Source organism: Aquarana catesbeiana, linkage group LG05, assembly GCF_042186555.1.
Source record: "Aquarana catesbeiana isolate 2022-GZ linkage group LG05, ASM4218655v1, whole genome shotgun sequence".
NCBI lineage: Eukaryota > Metazoa > Chordata > Amphibia > Anura > Ranidae > Aquarana > Aquarana catesbeiana.
This window is the reverse complement of record NC_133328.1, coordinates 184,879,178-184,898,653: the sequence shown is the minus strand read 5'-3', so window position 1 is coordinate 184,898,653 and position 19,476 is coordinate 184,879,178. Positions and strand designations below refer to the sequence as shown.

At 43.2% G+C, this 19,476-nt stretch overlaps 1 protein-coding gene across 3 annotated transcripts in view; it reads left to right on the top strand.

Moving 5' to 3' along the window:
* The window catches only part of LOC141144595 (uncharacterized), a 40,922-nt gene extending 25,928 nt beyond the window's left edge, over positions 1–14,994 (top strand). For all 3 annotated transcript variants that reach the window (XM_073630430.1, XM_073630428.1, XM_073630429.1), the window contains 7 exons: positions 721–799; positions 3,669–3,813; positions 5,969–6,018; positions 7,941–8,075; positions 8,915–9,026; positions 10,124–10,190; positions 14,931–14,994. In XM_073630430.1, the coding sequence (XP_073486531.1) occupies positions 721–799; positions 3,669–3,813; positions 5,969–6,018; positions 7,941–8,075; positions 8,915–9,026; positions 10,124–10,190; positions 14,931–14,959 (617 nt within the window). In that variant the 3' untranslated portion in view covers positions 14,960–14,994. The remainder of the gene's footprint in view (positions 1–720; positions 800–3,668; positions 3,814–5,968; positions 6,019–7,940; positions 8,076–8,914; positions 9,027–10,123; positions 10,191–14,930) is intronic.
* Positions 14,995–19,476: the final 4,482 nt, after the last annotated feature.

The window sequence follows — 19,476 nt, the reverse complement described above, 5'->3', positions numbered from 1 at the left end:
GAGGGAGGGAGCTGCGGGGTAAAGGGAGGGAGCTGCGATGCAAAGGGAGGAGGGGGAGCTGCAATGCAAAGGGAGGGGGAGGGAGTGGTGGGGTAAAGGGAGGTAGGGAGGGAGCTGCGATGCAAAGGGAGGAGAGCAGAGCTGTGATGCAAAGGGAGGAGGGCTGAGCTGTGATGCAAAGGGAGGAGGGCTGAGCTGTGATGCAAAGGGAGGAGGGCTGAGCTGTGATGCAAAGGGAGGAGGGCTGAGCTGTGATGCAAAGGGAGGAGGGCTGAGCTGTGATGCAAAGGGAGGAGGGCTGAGCTGTGATGCAAAGGGAGGAAGGGAGGGAGCTGCGGGGTAAAGGGAGGGAGCGAGGGAGCTGCGATGCAAAGGGAGGAGGGGGCGAGCTGTGGAGTAAAGGGAGGAAGGGAGGGAGCTGTGGGATAAAGGGAGGGAGCTGCGATGCAAAGGGAGGAGGGCGGAGCTGTGATCTAAAGGGAGGAAGGGAGGGAGCTGTCGTGTAAAGAGAGGAAGGGAGGGAGCTGCGATGCAAAGGGAGGAGGGGGCAGCTGCGAAAAATGACGTTGGATGTCATTTCACCTGGAAGAGAACAAGCTCTGGATGATGGGAGGGGAGTGGTTTGCGGCTGTCGGCACAATACGTTTGGATTATCTTGTACCAGTCTTCAGAATTTTTACTAACATACAAACGAATCCTTTTTTTTTTTTTTCTTAACAGCATCCTTAAACGCAAAGCTCCCTACTACTTCAGTAGCGCAGACCAGTGCTGCCAGCACCATTCCTAGTTCCAATATCAGGTAAGCACAATTTAAACGGTTTCATTCTTTGAGCATGAAGGCATATCTTACACCTTGTGGGAAAAAAATGCAGCGCTGTCCCTTTAAGAATATATCAACATGTGTGAAATTTGAAGTCACTCAAAACCTGGGATCCCAAAAGGTGGATGCAGCTAATTTAAACAAATAGGCATAGAGTAGTCGCTGTGTGATGAAAGGGTGTACAGACGAATCCTTCGCCAACACTCCAATCATGCAGCCTCTTGCCAAAGAGGTTTGGCTACTTTTTTAAGCAGCCAAATAGCGTCAGTAATCCAGCTCCAGGCAAGATTGAAAAAAAAAAAAAAACTTTCCAAAGGCATCACTTCAGGTTCCAACACCATGGTTATGCTCGCAGTCCTCTCCAGAACGTCATGTATATTAGAAAAGAACTGAGAGCCTCCTCATGGTGTAGTACATTTTAAAAATCAAATAAGTTTAAATAACGTATTGCACTTTGGCGAACTGAGGTATGAAGCATTAACCAGTCATTTGTGTAACCAACTATCAAGATGGCTGCGGTCCGTCACGGTGCGCGATGGCATCACATGCCGTAGCTCCACCCTGTGTGTTTCGTCACTAGGGGGACGTTGTCAGGGGCGGGTCCTAGTGAGGAAGGGTGGAGCCACAGTGTGTGACTTCATCAGTCGCCGTCAGACTGCGGCCATGAGGAGGTTCTCTATTTATTTATTTCTAACAGCTCTCTTCCTAGTAAGGTGCATCCCTACATCAACATATACAAAAAACACAATACATTTACCCTGGGACTTTTTATATGAGACGCATCACAAACAAACTAATCTACATGATTACTGCTTTATTGATCGACAGAGAATGAGATTTGTATCCATTGATCAATAAAGCAGTAATCCTGTATATTAGTTTATTTATTGTTTGTTTGTGATGCGCCTCATATAAAGTTCCAGGGTAAATGTATTGTGTTTTATTTTGTATATGAGGTGCATCACAAACAAACCATCACTAATATACAGGATTACTGCCTTATTGATTAATGGATACAAATCTCATCTGTTGATCCATAAATCAGTAATCATGTATATTAGTTACAGTGTCTTGCAAAAGTATTCACCCCCCTTGGCATTTTTCGTGTTTTGTTGCCTCACAACCTGGAATGAACATGGATTGTTTGAGGATTTGCATCATTTAATTTACAGAACACGCCCACAACTTTGAAGATTTTTCTTTTTTTTATTGTGAAGCAAACAACAAAAGGGACAAAAAAACCAGAAAAAGTCAATGTGCATAACTATTCACCCCCCTAAAGTCAATACTTTGTAGAGCCACCTATCACAGCTCCAAGTCGCTTTGGATAAGTCTCTATGATCTTGCCACATCTTACCACTGGGATTCTTGCCCATTCCTCCTCCAAAACTGCTCCAGCTCCTTCAAGTTGGATGGTTTGCGCTTGTGAACAGCAATCTTTAAGTCTGACCACAGATTTTCTATTGGATTGAGGTCTGGGCTTTGACTAGGCCTTTCCAACACATTTACGTTTCCCCTTAAACCACTCAAGTGTTGCTTTAGCAGTGTGTTTGGGGTCATTGTCCTGCTGGAAGATGAACCTCTGTCCTAACCTCAAATCACACACAGAGTGCTACAGGTTTTGCTCAAAAATATCCCTGTATTTAGCACCATCCATCTTTCCCTCAACACTGACCAGTTTCCCAGTCCCGACTGCTAAAAAACATCCCCACAGCATGATGCTGCCACCACCATGTTTCACAGTGGGGATGGTGTTCTTTGGGTGATGTGATGTGTTGGGTTTGCACCAGACATAGCGTTTTCTTTGATGACCAAAAAGTTCAATTTTAGTCTCATCAGACCAGAGCACCTTCCTCCATACATTTTGGGAGTCTCCCACATGCCTTTTCGCAAACTCAAATGTGCCATTTAGTTTTTTTGCTGAAAGTAATGTCTTTCTTCTGGCCGTTCTGCCATAAAACCCAACTCTATGGAGCGAACGGCTTATTGTGGTCCTATGTACAGATACTCCAGTCTCTGCTGTGGAACTCTGCAGCTCCTCCAGGGTTACCTTAGGTCTCTGTGCTGCCTCTCTGATTAATGCCCTCCTTGCCCGGTCCGTGAGTTTTATGTGTGCGGCCGTCTCTTGGCAGGCTTGCTGTTGTGCCATGTTCTTTCCATTTGGTTATGATAGATTTGATGGTGCTCCTAGGGATCAGCAAAGATTTGGATATTTTTTTTATAACCTAACCCTGACTTGTACTTCTCAACGACATTTTCCCTTACTTGTTTGGAGAGTTCCTTGGTCTTTATGGCAGTGTTTGGTTAGTGGTGCCTCTTGCTTAGGTGTTGCAGCCTCTGGGGCCTTTCCAAAAGGTGTGTCTATGTAATGACAGATCATGTGACACTTAGATTGCATGTAATTGGTGAGATTGATGTAATTGGTTGCACCAGAGCTTTTTATGGGCTTCATAACAAAGGGGGTGAATCAGTTTTTTATTTATGAAAAATAGTTTTATGTATATATTTTTGAAATTTTACTTCACCAACTTAGACTATTAGACTATCCATCACATATAATTCATATTAAAAAAACATTGAACTAAAGGCTGAAATGTAATAAAATAGGTCAAAAGCCAAGGAGGGTGAATACTTTTGCAACTCAATGTATGTATTGGTTGTTATGTCATATAAAGTTCCAGGGCAAATGTATTGTGTTTTACGTGTATGTAGGTATGTGGGCTGTACTCACGATGTATTCGGAAGGATAAAAACAAACCAGAAAATTTGAAAGGAAAGGCCCAGGCATAAAAAAAAACATTAAAAACAAGTTTTAGTCATTAATTTCTGTGATTTCTCTCCTGTTTAGTGCACCTACCGTAATGACCTACGTGCAACTCGAAAACCTCATTAATAAATGGAGTTTAGAGCTCGAGGATCAGGAGAAGCATTTCCTGCAACAAGCCACACAAGTCAATCTCTGGGACAAGACCCTGATCAGCAATGGGGAAAGAGTGAGTATCGGGTATTGTGGAAGGTGCAGGAGAAACCCCAGCCACGTTCTGTACGGTGATCCAAACTTTACATTTTATTCTGTGCAAAATATAAAAAAAAAAAAAAGAGGGGGAAATTTTTACAGAAACTGGAGAGGGCAAAATCTGGTGCAGCTCTGCACGGAAACCAATCAGCTTCCAGGTTTTATTGTCAAAGCTTAATTGAAACACACAGAAATTAGAAGCTGATTTGGCTGCCATGCACGGCTGCACCAGATCCTGAGGTCTCCAGTTTTAGTAAATCTTCCCTATTGAATACATCTATGCAATACATGCACCTTTCCGAATGTTTTATGTCGACAGCTTTTTGTAGCATTACTGAAAGGATAAAACTTTGTGAAAGGTGCATTTATTGCGGAGATTTACAGAACGTATTTTCTTTTTTTTTTTTTTTTTTTTTACTAAGTCCCTGGGTCCTGGAAAATGGCAGATAACAATGTTCTATGGGCCAAGGATGTCCTCCACACACACCAAAAGATTTCTTTAGCACTAACTTTATAGTGTCACAAGCAAACAGTATGGTTGTGACACAATAAAGTGGTTCCAAAGCGATCCAATGGTGTTTAAGGCTTCATGTATAAAGGACGTTGTTTAACCTCTCCTAAAAGATTTAACTTGACAGCTAGAAACCAACGTCAAAAAACACCTGTCTAGCCGCGTTTACATGCCGCGTTTAGCCAGGTTTGCGTCTAGAAGTGTTTTTTAACTGCTTGGCGACCAGCGACGATGTACGTCGGCACAATGGCATGGCTGCACATATGGGCATACCTGCACGTCCCCTTTAAGATGCGGCTTAGTGGGCGCGCGCCCTCCTTGTACTCTGTGAGCATGCCCCGCGGACTCTATGTTTGCCGGGGGCCCGCGATCGTGACACAGAGCAACAGAACGGGGGGATGCCTATGTAAACAAGGCATTTCCCTGTTCTGCCTAGCAACATGACAGGGAGCTACTGCTCCCTGTCATCGGGAGCAGTGATCTCTGTCATGTTGTAGTGAGCCCCCCCTCCCCCACAGTTAGAATCACTCCCTAGGACACACTTAACCCCCTGATTGCCCTCCTAGTGTTTTAACTCCTTCCCTGCCAGTGTCATTTACACAGTAATCAGAGCATTTTTATAGCACTGATCGCTGTAAAAAATTACAATGGTCCCAGAATAGTGTCAAAAGTGTCTGATGTGCCTGCCGCAATGTCGCAGTCACGAAAAATCGCAGATTGCCGCCATTACTAATAATAAAAAAGAAAAAAATAATAAAAATACCATAAATCTATCCCCTATTTTGTAGATGCTATAAATTTTGCACAAACCAATCAATATATGCTTATTGTGTTTTTTTTTTCTTTTACCAAAAATATGTAGAAGAATACATATCGGCCTAAACTGAGAAAGAAATTTTGTTTATAATTTTTTGGTGGGATATTTTTTATAGCAAAAAGTAAAAAATGCTTTTTTTTTTTCCAAATTAGCGCTTTTTTTTTGGTTTGTTTATAGCGTAAAAAATAAAAAACTGCAGAGGTGATCAAATACCACCAAAAGAAAGCTCTATTTGTGGGGAAAAAAAGGACATAAATTTTGTTTGGGTGCAACGTCGCAGGACCGCGCAATTGTCAGTTAAAGCGACGCAGTGCCGTATCGCAAAAAAGTGCTCTGGTCAGAAAGGGGGTAAATTCTTCCGGGGCTGAAGTGGTTAAAAAAAAAAAAAAAAATTAAATTTTTTGTTAAAATGAAAAACGTCTATAAACGAAACGCGTTTAGCAGTGTTTACACACTGTTACAGGCATTTGGCATTTTCAAATGCCTCTGAACGTCCGTCCTGAATGCCTTTTTTTTGCGTTCCAAAAAAATCCTTCTAAACTGAACTGCCTAGAAAGGAGTATAAAGGTCCCCGTGTACATGTACTGCTAAGAGAACATAGAGGAGAGTTCAGGGGCAGCTGAGAAAAAAAACACCCAACTCATCCTAAACGTCCGTTTACCAGCAGCAGTGTACATGAAGACTAATGAATGTTTGTTTGTGGCCTTTAATATTTTGGAGTTACACATGCAACTTTAAAGTATAGTTGGCTGCTCTAAAGGACTGTATGTTTAATCCATAATCTATATATTTTAAATTTTTCAGATCACCTCTTTACATCGAGAGATGGAGAAGGTAAAATTGGATCAAAAAAGGTAATTTAATTGTTTTTGTTAATCACGTGTACCATGTATTCGCCTTCATTTGGCAGTAAATGTTAAAGGATAAGGTCACCTTTTTGGAACATGTTCCTTTTGTTCCACCTGTATTTAGGGTGAAACATGCAACATGTTCCCGTTCCCCCTTTCAGTCCTGACAGCAGGCAGGGAATCTTCTCCCCGCACCTGCTGTTGCTTTTTGAAAAGTGCGCAGCCATACAGGGCTCCGCCCACATGGCCACGCCATCCATTCACAGTTTCCTGTGAATAAATGAACAAAACTACAAGTACTGTCATCCACCGCGGCTGATGGCTGGGTAGTTCTGAATAAACTGCGAGGGTGTTGTTGAGCGTTCTCGCAGTTCATCCACAAGCCCTGCAGATTTCAACAGACAAGCCCGTATGTAGGTACAGGCAGAAAGCTGCAGGGCTTGTCTGCAGAAGCCTGGCATTTAACCGCTGATCCAATGGTCACGGGTGCAATGCTTTCCAGGCTCCTGCAGGAATAAATTATAAATGCACTTTTTTTTTTTCTGCAAAAATATGTACATTTGTTATGGAAAGGTTAACGTGGCTTTTTAAGTTTTAGCTGTATATTTCTTGCCAGAGATACCCCTATGTGTGGTATGGAGATTCCACATATGGGTACAAACATTAAGTAGCGCACACATAATAGATCAAAATAGTGTTCAGTTTGTTAGAGCTGCACGATTCTGGATAAAATGAGAATCGCAATTTTTTTTGCTTAGAAGATAGATCACAATTCTCGTGGCGTCTTTCACATTAAAACAAAAAAAAAATTTGGCTAACTTTTACTGTTTCATGTTTTTTTTTTTTTTTTTATTATTAATTCATTGAAGTGTATTTTTTCCCCAAAAATTGCATTTGAAAGACTGCTGGGCAAACACAGTGTGACATAAAATATTGCAGCAATTGCCATTTTATTCCCTAGGGTCTCTCCTAAAATATATATACTATAATGTTTGGGGGTTCCAAGTCATTTTCTAGCAAAAAAATATTCATTTTAACTTAAAGGGGTTGTAAAGGTAAAAATTTTTTCACCTTAATGCATTCTATGCATTAAGGTGAAAAAACTTCTGACAGAACCGCCGCCCCCAGCCCCCCCGTTTTACTTACCTGACGCCTCGAAAGTCAGCTTCGCGTTCCCGACATCTGTTCCTCCGCTCACCCTGGCCGCTGATTGGCTGCAGTGGATGGATTGAAAGCAGCGCAGCCATTGGCTCGCGCTGCTGTCAATCACATCCGATGACGCGGCGCGCCGGGGGGGCGGGGCCGAGTGATACAGCGAGCGGCTATAGCCGCCGGCTGTATCACGGGAGCGCGCCCGCAAGCACTCACCACCGTGCGAGGGAGCTCGCATTAAGGTGGTGAATGCTTGCGGGGAGGAGCTGAAACAGCCGCCGAGGGACCCCAGAAGACGAGGTTCGGGGCCACTCTGTGCAGAACGAGCTGCACAGTGAAGGTAAGTATAACATGTTTGTTATTTTAAAAAAAAAAAAAAACACCTTTACAAACACTTTAAGAAAGAAGTGTCAGAAAAAGATTTAGACTTTTAAGTGGTTAAACTTCCTGCATTTACAGGTTGTTGAAAACTTGGCAGACTGCCTGGATTATTTATTTACACAGAAGTTTTCTCCCTTTGATCTAAGAAGGAAGCTTAGTTAAAATGTATCAAGTTAAAGACTGGGCAGAATGCCTGGATGCTTTCTTTTGACAGCTGAGTGAGCAGATAGTCTCTCCACTTGTTTATATGAATCGTCAAACTTTGCAGGAGAGATCGTCAGAGGGGGTGAATCGAGATCACGATTTTTTTAACGATTAATTGTGCAGCTCTACAGTTTGTCTTCATGGGCTTCCTGGTTTAGCTTTAATATATATATATATATTTTTTTTTTTAGATTGGACCAAGGATTAGATTTCATCCTCTCCCAGCAGAAAGAACTAGAAGATATCCTGAGCCCTCTAGAGGACTCGGTCAGAGAGCAAAATGGAACCATCTACCTCCAGCATGCGGATGAAGAAAGAGAAAAGACGTAAGATTGGGGGAGAAAAAGTAAGTTTATTTCATGTCCAGCAGTCATGCATATGGCTTTGGTCTGTAAAAGTAAATAATCCCCCCCCCCTTTTTTTTTTTTTTTTCTTTTTTGTGGTTCACCGTCTTGTATATACTTCAACTCATTGACACAGAATGGATAGTGGGTGGGGCATAGCACTAAAGTTGACTGGTGCAATTTTTGATTGCAAACACTACTTTTAGACCCCTTTCACACCGAGGGCGTTTTGCAGGCGCTATAGCATTAAAAATAGCGCCTGCAATCCGCCCTCAAACAGCTGCAGCATTGTCCCCAGTGTGAAAGCCCGAGGGCTTTCACACCGGAGCGCTGCGCTGGCAGGACGTCAGGAAAAGTCCTGTCAGCAGCTTCTTTTGCAGCGGTGTGTTTACCGCTCCTCCACCGCTGCTCCCCATTGAAATCAATGGGGCAGTGCTGGGATACCGCCGGCAAAACGCCGCTATTGCGGCGCATTGCGGGCGGTCTTAACCCTTTTTCGGCCGCTAGCAGGGGGGTAAAAGCGGCCCGCTAGCGGCCGAAATGTGCCGCTAATCCGAAGGTAAAACGCCGCTAAAAATAGCGGCGTTTTACCGCCAACGCAATGGGTGGCTCGGTGTGAAAGGGCTCTTAAAGTGAACTTGTTGAGCCATAAACACAGGGCCGGCCATTGCTGATCTCCTAAAAATGCCAGTCGCCTGCCTTCCTTTATTCATATAACATATTGTACTAAAGTTCCCTGCACACTAGGATATGTCTTTTAATTCGCATTGCATTCTGTAGAATTTCAAGTGATCTTTTTTTTTTTTTTTTTTCTCCAACAGTTACAAACTGGCAGAAAACATTGATGCCCAACTGAAGCGAATGTCGCAGGATTTGAAAGATGTCATCGAACATCTGAACACATCCGCTGGACCCGGAGACTCCAGTAACCCGGTTAGAGCCCTTTGCTTTTATTTTTTTTTTTTTCCCGATTTAATTTCTGCAGAACAAAAACAATGTTTTAATTATAGGAAATCCCATAGTGAGAGAATATGAAGACCTGAGATTGGCCGGGCAACTACTATTCTTTGGAAAAAGTCAGACGTACATGATATCTGTGTTCAGGCAAAAAATCGCCGCCATTACTAGTTAAAAAAAAAAAAAAAAAAAAAGTTTATAGACGCGATAACTTTTGCGCAAACTAATCAATATTCACTTATTTTTTTATCAAAAACATGAAGCAGAACACATATTAGCCTAAACTGATGAAGAAATTCAATTTTTTTTTTTTTCTTAAATTGATATGTTTTTATAGCAGAAAGTTTAAAAAAAATTTGTGTGTGTGTGTGTATATATATATATATATATATATATATATATATATAGTGTGTATGTGTGTGTATATATATATATATTAAAAAAATATATAATTTTTTTTTTTCTTTCTCAAAATTGTCTTTTTTTTTGTTTATAGTATAAAAAATAAAAACGCAGAGGTGATCAAATGCCACCAAAAAGAAAGCTCTATTTGTGGGGGTAAAAGAGGACATCAATTTTATTTGGGTTTCGCAATTGTCAAAGTAACGCAGTGCCGTATCGCAAAAAAAAAAAAGGGCCTGGTAATTAAGGGGGGTAAAACTATCCGGGGCTGAAGTGGTTAATGTGGTAGTAAAACTTTGTTTTTGGAATTGTACCTACATGTAATGCCTGTGCCACAGTGCGAAAGTTCAAGGCATGATGGGATATAGTACAGGGTAACCTGGCTATGTCATACACAGCACACATACTTATACTTCTTTAAAAATAATGGGTTTGAAACTTTTTATTTATTTTTTTTAATTTTTTTTTTTTTTTTTTTATGATCTAGCTTATAGAGATTATAATCTCATATAGATTATAGGGCAAGGCTAATGTCTTGGTAATTTTTGTATGGCGTTTGCAGGCTGGAAAAAAGAACAAACCCAAGATAAAAAATACAACTTTTATGATATTTATTGAAAATTAGAGTTTTGAATGAACTTTAAATAACATACTGTGTTTTTATATTACAGCTTCAACAGATCTGTAAAATCCTCAATGCTCACATGGACTCCTTGCAGTGGGTTGATCAGAATTCTGGTGAGTGTCACTTTTTATTTGTAGCTACTTATAGCACTCTTTTTTTTTTTTCCTTAGGTTGATGTTGGTCCTAATATGTGTTGTATCGTTATCTTGGGAAATTGAGCTTCCATCAGGGGAGGGGTACAATGGCTATATTTCTTAATCGTCACAAGATTTCATGATATCCATAATGATTGGATTACCTTCACCTTTCCAGGTAAATGTGGACACTGGCAAAAAAAAACAAAAAATCAACACCCTCTCTACCCAGTGGCGGCTGGTGCTCGATAATTTGGGGGGGGGGGGGCCCAGCCTCTGAGGGCAGTTGCCTATGGATTTTTTTCCTGCCTGTTCAGTACCCCCCTCTTTGGGGGGGGGGGGGGAGGGCTTTATCTGGATTGGTGGCCAATGGCCTAGAGCAGGGATTAGCAATTAGCGGACCTCCAGCTGTTGCAAAACTACAAGTCCCATCATGCATCTGCCTCTGGGTGTCATGCTTGTGTCTGTCAGAGTCTTGCTATGTCTCATGGGACCTCAAGCATCCAAGGATGACCCAATCAATGCTTGCCATCCTTGGATGCTTTCATCTTGAAGGTAACGGTAACACGCTGCTACCTCTGAAGAAGACAAGACTGACAGGTTAAACACCGGGGCCTGCTTCTCCTGCTGAGAAGCAGTTAGCTGCAGGCTTCAAGCACAGGCCTACCACCTAGTTCCACTAGGAAAACTGGACTCCAAAGACCTCCAAGTCCAGAGACCGGTCATATTCACGGTGAAGGAAAACCCCAACTCTTGCAGGTGAGGGGAATTTTATCAGCCTTCATGGATGTTGTTTGGACACGGGACACGAATAGGTGCCACAGTTGGTGTCAAGAGGTTAAAAGCTGGAATTTCAACGCTTTCCCCCTCCACACTTTGTGCTCAAATGTCTCTCTGAATTTTGAAAGAAGAGCGAGTTCTTTGTGGCCCTGGAGAGGTTGGGGTGTAATGGAGCCCGTATTGAAATGGGAGATGTTTCTCAGCCTGTATTCAAACAGTTCCAAAGACCAATGGATACATTCAGTCTATTTGGACCTTAAGCGTCTACAGATTCCCGGAGGTGTAAAAATACATGATGGAGTCCACCTCTCGACCATCTGTGACATATTGCCTTCCACCCACCCCTCTGCTTTTGGCCATTTTTTGCTTTTTCCTTTTAATGTATTTTTTAAATAATAAAGCTCTGGCCTGCCCCGCATGTAATTCTTCTAGGCAGATACCTGGATTTGACAGATATCCGCTCCCCCTTGAAAGGTGGCAAATGTGGCGGGGGGGGGATGAGGAATTCAATCCTCGGAAGTTCCATCTCTGGGTGGAACTCCGCTTTTAAGTGTGCAGGACCCACAACCGGTAAGTGGGGGGGATTGAGCGTGAAGATCCACTTTAAAGTGGATGTAAACCCAATGTCATCCTTTGTAAACTACTGCCATAGGGGTTATCTATAAGGATATACATGCCTCCTGCATGTATCTTCACCTGTCAAATGTCTCCCCTCTGTCTGTTATGAGACCCGAAAAACTGCAGATTCTGTGGGCGGGTCTGTTGTCTGGAGCTCGGTAGGTGGAGTCGTGATGTCAGACTCCCGCCCACCTCTACACTCCCCTTGTCAATATGCATTTTCTCCTGTGTATTTCTTACACTGAACTTCTGCTATGATCTCTAACATCCAGTGAAAAGACGGGAAAGTAACCACATGACTTCAGCATGCCCAATCATGGTGAGGTGTGGAACAGCCAATCCTTGCAGAGCTGCTGAAGAAAGGAGTGGGGGTGGGAATTAAAAAAAAAAAATAATGCATGTCTTAGGATAGTGCCCGAGATATGTAAATCACCTGTCACTCACAGCAAGGGGGAGGAGTTGACAAAGTTTTTCTCTGTTTGTCAAGATTTATCTCACAGAACAGTAAAAGAGGATTGCTCAGAGCTGGATTAACTCTTTGTGGCAAGACTGGGCTCAAAGGATAGGAAATCTTATACTCTACATTATGATATACAAAAAAAAAAAAAAAAAATTTGGATTTACATCCACTTTAGGTAAGGGGACTTTCTGGCTTCAGTGGATGCCTATCGGCACATCTTGATCTTTTAGGCTCACAGAGGTTTTCAAAGCTTGCCATTGTGGTCCATACTGCGCAAGTACAGGGACTTGTCTGCTCTGCCTGAGGGGCCTTATAATCAACAGGCTGCTTCCTGATCCACTAAATCACAGAGAGAATCATCAGTTATCATGGATCAGGACGAAGAAGCAAGAATATTGCAAAACGCGTTGACCCAGTACTCCATTTTGGAACTGTAAACGCGCACCTGCCACACTAAACTTGATTTGGCAACTGCTGTTTCCTTCTGCAATTTAATGGTGTAATAAACGTGTTAATGTTTTATCAGTCATTGTTACATGTCCTCCCTGGCCCTGGTTCACACTGGTGCGGCTTTGAAATCGCACTACTTAAGCTGTATATTAGTGCGATTTGCACTTCCGATTTTATTGTGGCTTGCGACTTTATCAGAAGGTCTATGCAAGTCACAATGAAATCTGAAAAGGTACAGGAGCCTTTTTCAAAGTCACGGCAATTTGAACGGTTCAATTGCCGGCAATGGGTTGCGACTTGTCATGACATTTGGAACTGGTATGAACGAGGGCTTAAAGTGATTCTAAATGTTTTTTTTCTTCTTTAAAATAACACACGTGGAATACCTGCTCTGTGTATTGGTGATGTACAAAGCAGCTCTGATCCTCATCCTCTCCAGTTCCCTGCCAGTGCTCCTGGCTGCTCCCCACCCCCTTCCTGCCGGGGGCAAGCTGCTTGCTATGGGGGCACTCAGCAAGGGGGAGGATCCAGGAGCACCAGCAGGGAACCCGAAAGAGGAAGATTGGGTCTGCACTATGTGGGCTCGTTTATGACCTCTATTGACAGATAGGGCTCCCACCGCCACCTGGCTGCGATTGACAGTAGCAGGAGCAAATGGCTCCCACTGCTGTCTCTGAGCCAATGAGGAGAGAGAGAGAGCAGACCGAGCCTCTGCTCTCATGCATATTGTTGGATCGAGATCAGGCTCGAGTTAAAAAAAAAAAAAAAAAAACCTTCTGCCTTTAGAACTTACATTTTAAAGACCCAATTCACCCTCTCCACTCCTAGGTTATGTGGTTTTAAAGAAAGGTTTCCATATTCTCTTGTAAATAAGGGATGGTGCCATAAGAGGTAAACACAGAGTGGATTTAAATTCTATTCAAATTCTATTCTCTAGATCAGGGATATGCAATTAGCAGACCTCCGGCTGTTGCAGAACTACAAGTCCCATGAGGCATAGCAAGACTGACCGCTACAACCATGACACCCAGAGGCAGAGGCATGATGGGACTTATAGTTTTGCAACAGCTGGAGGTCCGCTAATTGCATATCCCTGTACTAGATCATGGTTTTGAAGAAAGGTTACCATATTCTCTTGTAAATAAGGGATGGTGCCATAAGAGGTAAACACAGAATGGATTTACCCATGATTTAAATTCTATTCTCTAGATCAGTGCTGCTCAACATAAGAGGGGCCACATCTGCATCCAAATGAAGGAGGGTTACATTTACTCTTCAATTCCAAATACATCAGCTGCCGAAAATGGCTCTCGGTCCTGAGATCAGAGTCCAATCATGTGACCACTGTAACAGCCAATCACAGTGGTCACATGATTGCTGATCCTTCCCACCCCCTGGAAGGGGGTTATTAAAGCAGAGGCCTCAATGGTAATCCCCTTTTCATCAGGGGCAGCAATATACCCCCATCCCCCAGGGTACATTAAAAAAGAAACCTTCCTCCCCTTCATTGGTGTCATTACGTACAATACAACCCACCCCCCCGGCATTGGTGTTCAGTGGTAACTTACCTAAAACATGCACACCCATGCTGCTTCCTTCCTCCTCTGTCATGCCAGAACTTAAATGATCCCTGTTGGACTGGAGATTCAGGGGTCTCCAGACTATGGCCCTCCCAATTGTATAGGAACTACAGATCCCATCATGCCTAGGTCATGTCTGTGAGTGTCGGATTTTACCATGCCTCATGGGACATGTAGTTCTGCAACAGCTGGAGGGTCGTACTTTGGAGTTTCCTGCACAGACACTCGGGTTGATTTTCTAAAACTGGAGAGTACAAAAATCTGGTGCAGCTGTGCATAGAAAACAATCCGCTTCCTTCTTTTTTTTTTTTTTTTTCTTTTTTGTCAAAGCTTAATTGAACAAGCTGAATTTAGAAGCCGATTAGCTACCATGCACAGCTGCACCAGATTTTGCACTCCAGTTTTAGTAAATCAACCCCATTGTCCGGTGCTGAAATACAAATATTTACAGCACTTGGCAGCCTGCTGCTGCTCTGTATTTGATGGCTCCTCTTCCACATGACCACTGCAATCTGTTAATGTGTGCCATCAATGAGGAGAGCCATTCAGCTTAACATTCCCGATGGCGGTCCTCATAGTCATCCCTGAGGATAGTCACCCTGGGGCAGGAGTAGGCAACCTTGGCCCTCCAGCTGTGGTGAAACTATAAATCCCATCATGCCTCTGCCTCTAGGAGTCATGCCTGTGATGGTAAGGGTCTTGCAATGTCTCGTGGGACTTGTAGTTTCAAAACAGCTGGAGGGCCGAGGTTGCCTACCCCCTGCCCTAGGGTGTTACCAATCATATCTTGCTGCTTACATTGATTTGTTTTCCATCTCTTGTGTTTTCCAGCTCTTCTCCAGAGGAAAGTGGAACAGTGACGAAGGAATGTGAGAATCGGAGGAAGGAACAAGAGAGAGGATTTCCTATTACATTTGATTAAGCGTAATAAATGTAAGGCTGTTCTAAAATATATAATTATTGTGTTAAATTTTTGTTATTTTTTTTCATTTTGTTAATAAAGGATTTGTTCTTCATCCCAATGGCTGAATTATTTTACTATTCATCGAGGGATGAGCGGAATGGAATCCCTGTGGGGTTTTTACTGATATCTGGAGAAATTTATCTTCACTTCCTGTCCTGCTGACATTTTTACCAGACAGGAAATGAGGGGGGGGGGGGGGGGGGGGGGGGACGACTCTCCAACAGCAACACAGACACTTTTAAAAGTGTTTTCTTTCGTAGAATAGGGTAAGGCGAGAACCCGCTAGATTTTTATCTCCATGTCCCTCTTGGAGATTTTCTCTAATTTCCTGTCTGGTGAAACTTTGGCAGTAGGACAGGAAGTGAGGGGAAAATCTAATGCTGGCCATACACTATACGAAAAATCGGCCGAAAAATCGTTCGTATGGACACTTCGTTCGTTTTTCGGCAAGTTAGTGGGTACAAATCGATAATCGTTTGTGACGTTTTTGTGGAAAAAAAACGAACGGCATGTTTGGAAAATTTCAGCCGAACGTACGATAAATTGCAAGGTTAATGTGTTTCCCGTCCGAACTGCCTGCACTAGGTATATGTAAAAAAACGAACACAAAATTATTTATTCATGTCCACTGAACAGATTATCGGACATTATATGATGGCACGATCGTTTGCGGTCACGGTCGAACGTTCGTTTTTCGAAAATGGGTTCGGCCGATTTTCTGTATAGTGTATGGCCAGCATTAGTCTGCAGTTTTCATTAACCACTCCCCCTCCCCCCCCCCCCCCAACCTGGCACATATGAGGCTCCTTGGCAGGTGGGCTTTAACCGCTTCAATACTGGCCACTTTCACCCCCCTTCCAGGCCAATTTTCAGCTGTTACACTTTAAATGACAATTGCGCGGTCGTGTGCAACACTGGGGGTTATTTCCGAAGGCAAATCCACTTTGCACTACACTTGGAAGTGCAGTCGCTGTAAATCTGAGGGGGAAGATCTGAAATGAGGGGAAGCTCTGCTGATTTTATTATCCAATCATGTGCAAGCTAAAATGCTGTTTATTTTCCTTGCACGTCCCTCTCGAATCTACAGCGACTGCACTTCCAAGTGCGCTTTCAGTGCAATTTCAAGCGCACTTTACACTTGTGGATTTGTTATTTAGTAAATAACCCCCCACTGTGTACCCTTATGACATTTTTTTCACACAAATGGCGCTTTTTTTTTGGTGGCATTTAATCACTAGTTTTTTGTTTTTTTTTGCTAAAAAAAAAAAAAAAAAAGAATTTTTTTGGGGGGAAAAATAAAAAAACGTTTTTCTTAGTTTCTGTTATAAAATTTTGCAAATAAGTAATCACTGGGCACTGATCAGTGTGAAATGTCCCCAGGCACACTTGCCGGTTACCCGCTCTGCTTTCCTCACACTGTGACAGCACGTGAGGAAACAGGAATGCCAATAACCGGCAAGTTGTGATTGGACACAGCTGATCACATGGTAAAGGGCCACTGTGATTGGCCCTTTTACCTCAAGGTGTGTCCAATGCATACTTGTGATTGGTTGCTTTCCAATCAAGTGACTGACAAATCACAACAGCAGTCACACAATGAGAATGCCCACCTCCACTATTTAGATCATGGAGCTCAAACTGGCGGCCCTCCAGCTGTTAAACTACAAGTCCCATGAGGCATTGCAAGGCTGACAGTTACAAGCATGACTCCCACAGACAGAGACATGATGGGACTTGTAGTTTCGCAACAGCTGGAGGGCCGCCAGTTTGAGACCCCTGAATTTTAGATCCACTTAAAGGGCCGGGAGGCAGCGGCAGGAAGGGGGGTGTGCTCAACCTGCGGGCCCTCCAACTGTTGCAAAACTACAAGTCCCATCATGCCTCTGCCTTGGTGTGTCATGCTTGTACCTGTCGGAGCCTTGCAGTTCCTCATGGGACTTGTAGTTCCACAGCTGGAGGGCTACAGGTTGAGCACCTATGGTTAAAGTAAAGCCTGGTGACCCTGCCATGAAGGTCCTTGTTCGGACACTTTCCTGGGGTGACAACTCTGTCCCTGCCCCCCTCAATTTGTTCTGCGTTCTCACACAGGCTTCCAATAGAGACTACAAGTGGTTGTTGCAACACACATGGTCCACTGTTGTCACCATTGGACAACACCTTGAGAAATGTCATGCAGCCATTGCTGGAGTGCATGTAGATAGGAAGAGGCTGCAGGAGATCAGCAGCACTAAGAAATAAAAGGATTGAAAAAAAAAGAAAATGAGGACATTAACTTAAAAAAGGGCAATTATTTATTATACATGGTGCTTTATCAAATTCATATGCATTTAACATCAATTGTAAATTGACAGGAAGAAATAAATGACGTTTCAAAGTGGTTGTTCCTTTTGTGGTGTCGGATGGAGAGGGATTACCTCCTCTCTGTGGTCCTTTATATCTGGAATGTGTGTTTTTTTTTTTTTTATATATATACCTATTACCGGTGAATTCCAAACAGTATAGTAATTATATGATACATCAGCTTTTAAAGTGTAAGTAAACCCTACTATCGTTTCTAGCCAAGGAAGCTGCCATCTTTGCCTCTGTTTAATCAACAACTGCCATGATGCTGCACATGTGATCAGTTATGACACCAGCCATTGGATGGTTTGACAGTTTGGTTGAGAGCACAACCAATGGGAGTGTTACATTTCCGGCACATGCCAGAAAAGTAACTGTTTTATGGATGGGTTTACTTCCGCTTTAAGGAAAAGGAGTCGGGAACCTGTCAGCTCATCTCTGCAGCCCTAAACAAGGCTACTATCCAGTGCGGAAAGAACTGGTTTGTCTCGGCATGGAGCTGTATGGACTGTTTCACACGGGCTTCAGCTTCTATAAGAGCTTTGTGATCAGAAAGTTTTGACAAAAAGCAATTGCAGAGCTTTCAGTCAGCTTTGTTTTGAAGCTCTTAAAGTGGTTGTAAACCCGGGTTAAAAAAAAAAAAAAAAAAAGACCCTGCAAGGCAAAGGCATAATGAGCTAGTATGCATAGCATACTAGCTCATTATGAATTACTTACCCGAGAACGAAGCCCCCCCGCAGCTGTCCTCGTCTCCCCCTCCGGCCGGCGACCTCTCTCTCCAAGGGGTTACTTCCGGGTATCGCGGCTCCGGCGCTGTGATTGGCCCGGAGCCGTGATGAGGTCACTCCCGTACATGCGCGCGGGAGACGCCAGGAACGGCACAGTACAACTGAAGCAACGGCACGTACGTGCCATTGCTTCACTTGGCTTAAGTGCGCATGTGCCGATGACGTCGGCACATGCAAATACAGGGATGGTTTTAGGAGATATCCAGTGCAGCTACAGGTAAGCCTAATTATAGGCTTACCTGTAGTTTAAAGTGGTTGTAAAGGGTTTACAACCACTTTAAAGTGCCATTCAATGATCCTAATGGGAGTGCTGATTGTCACTTTAAGCAAGCTACTAGCTGGCTTCAAAAGTGTACAGTGAGGGGGGGAAAAAAAAAGTATTTAACCCCCTGCTGATTTTATAAGTTTGCCCACTGACAAAGAAATGATCAGTCTATAATTTTAACGGTCGATTTATTTTAACTGTGAGAGACAGAATAACAACAAAAATATCCAGAAAAAAGCATTTTAAAAAAAAGTTATAAATGGATTTGTATTTTAAATGAGTGAAATTGGTATTTGACCCCTTCGCAAAGACATGACTTAGTAGTTGGTGGAGAAACCCTTGTTGGCAATCACAGAGGTCAGACGTTTCTTGTGGTTGGCCACCAGGTTTGCACACATCTCTCTTTGCAGATCCTCTCCAAGTCATTAAGGTTTTGAGGCTGAAGTTTGGTAACTCGAACCTTCAGCTCCCTCCACATATTTTCTATGGGATTAAGGTCTGGAGACTGGCTAGGCCACTCCAGGACCTTAATGTACTTCTTCTTGAGCCACTCCTTTGTTGCCTTGGCCGTGTGTTTTGGGTCATTGTCATGCTGGAAGACCCATCAATTACCCATTTTCAATGCCCTGGCTGAGGGAAGGAGGTTCTCATCCAAGATTTGATGGTACATCCTTTGATGCGGTGAAGTTGTCCTGTCCCCTTAGCAGAAAAACACCCCCAAAGCATAATGTTTCCACCTCCATGTATGACGGTGAAGATGGTGTTCTTGGGGTCATAGGCAACATTCCTCCTCCTCCTCCAAACACAGCGAGTTGATGCCAAAGAGCTCGATTTTGGTCTCATCTGACCACATTACTTTCACCCAGTTCTCCTCTGAATCAATCAGATGTTCATTAGCAAACTTCAGAAGGTCCTGTACATGTGATTTCTTGAGCAGGGAGACCTTGCGGGCGCTGCAGGATTTCAGTCCTTCACGGCGTAGTGTGTTACCAATTGTTTTCTTGGTGACTATGTTCCCAG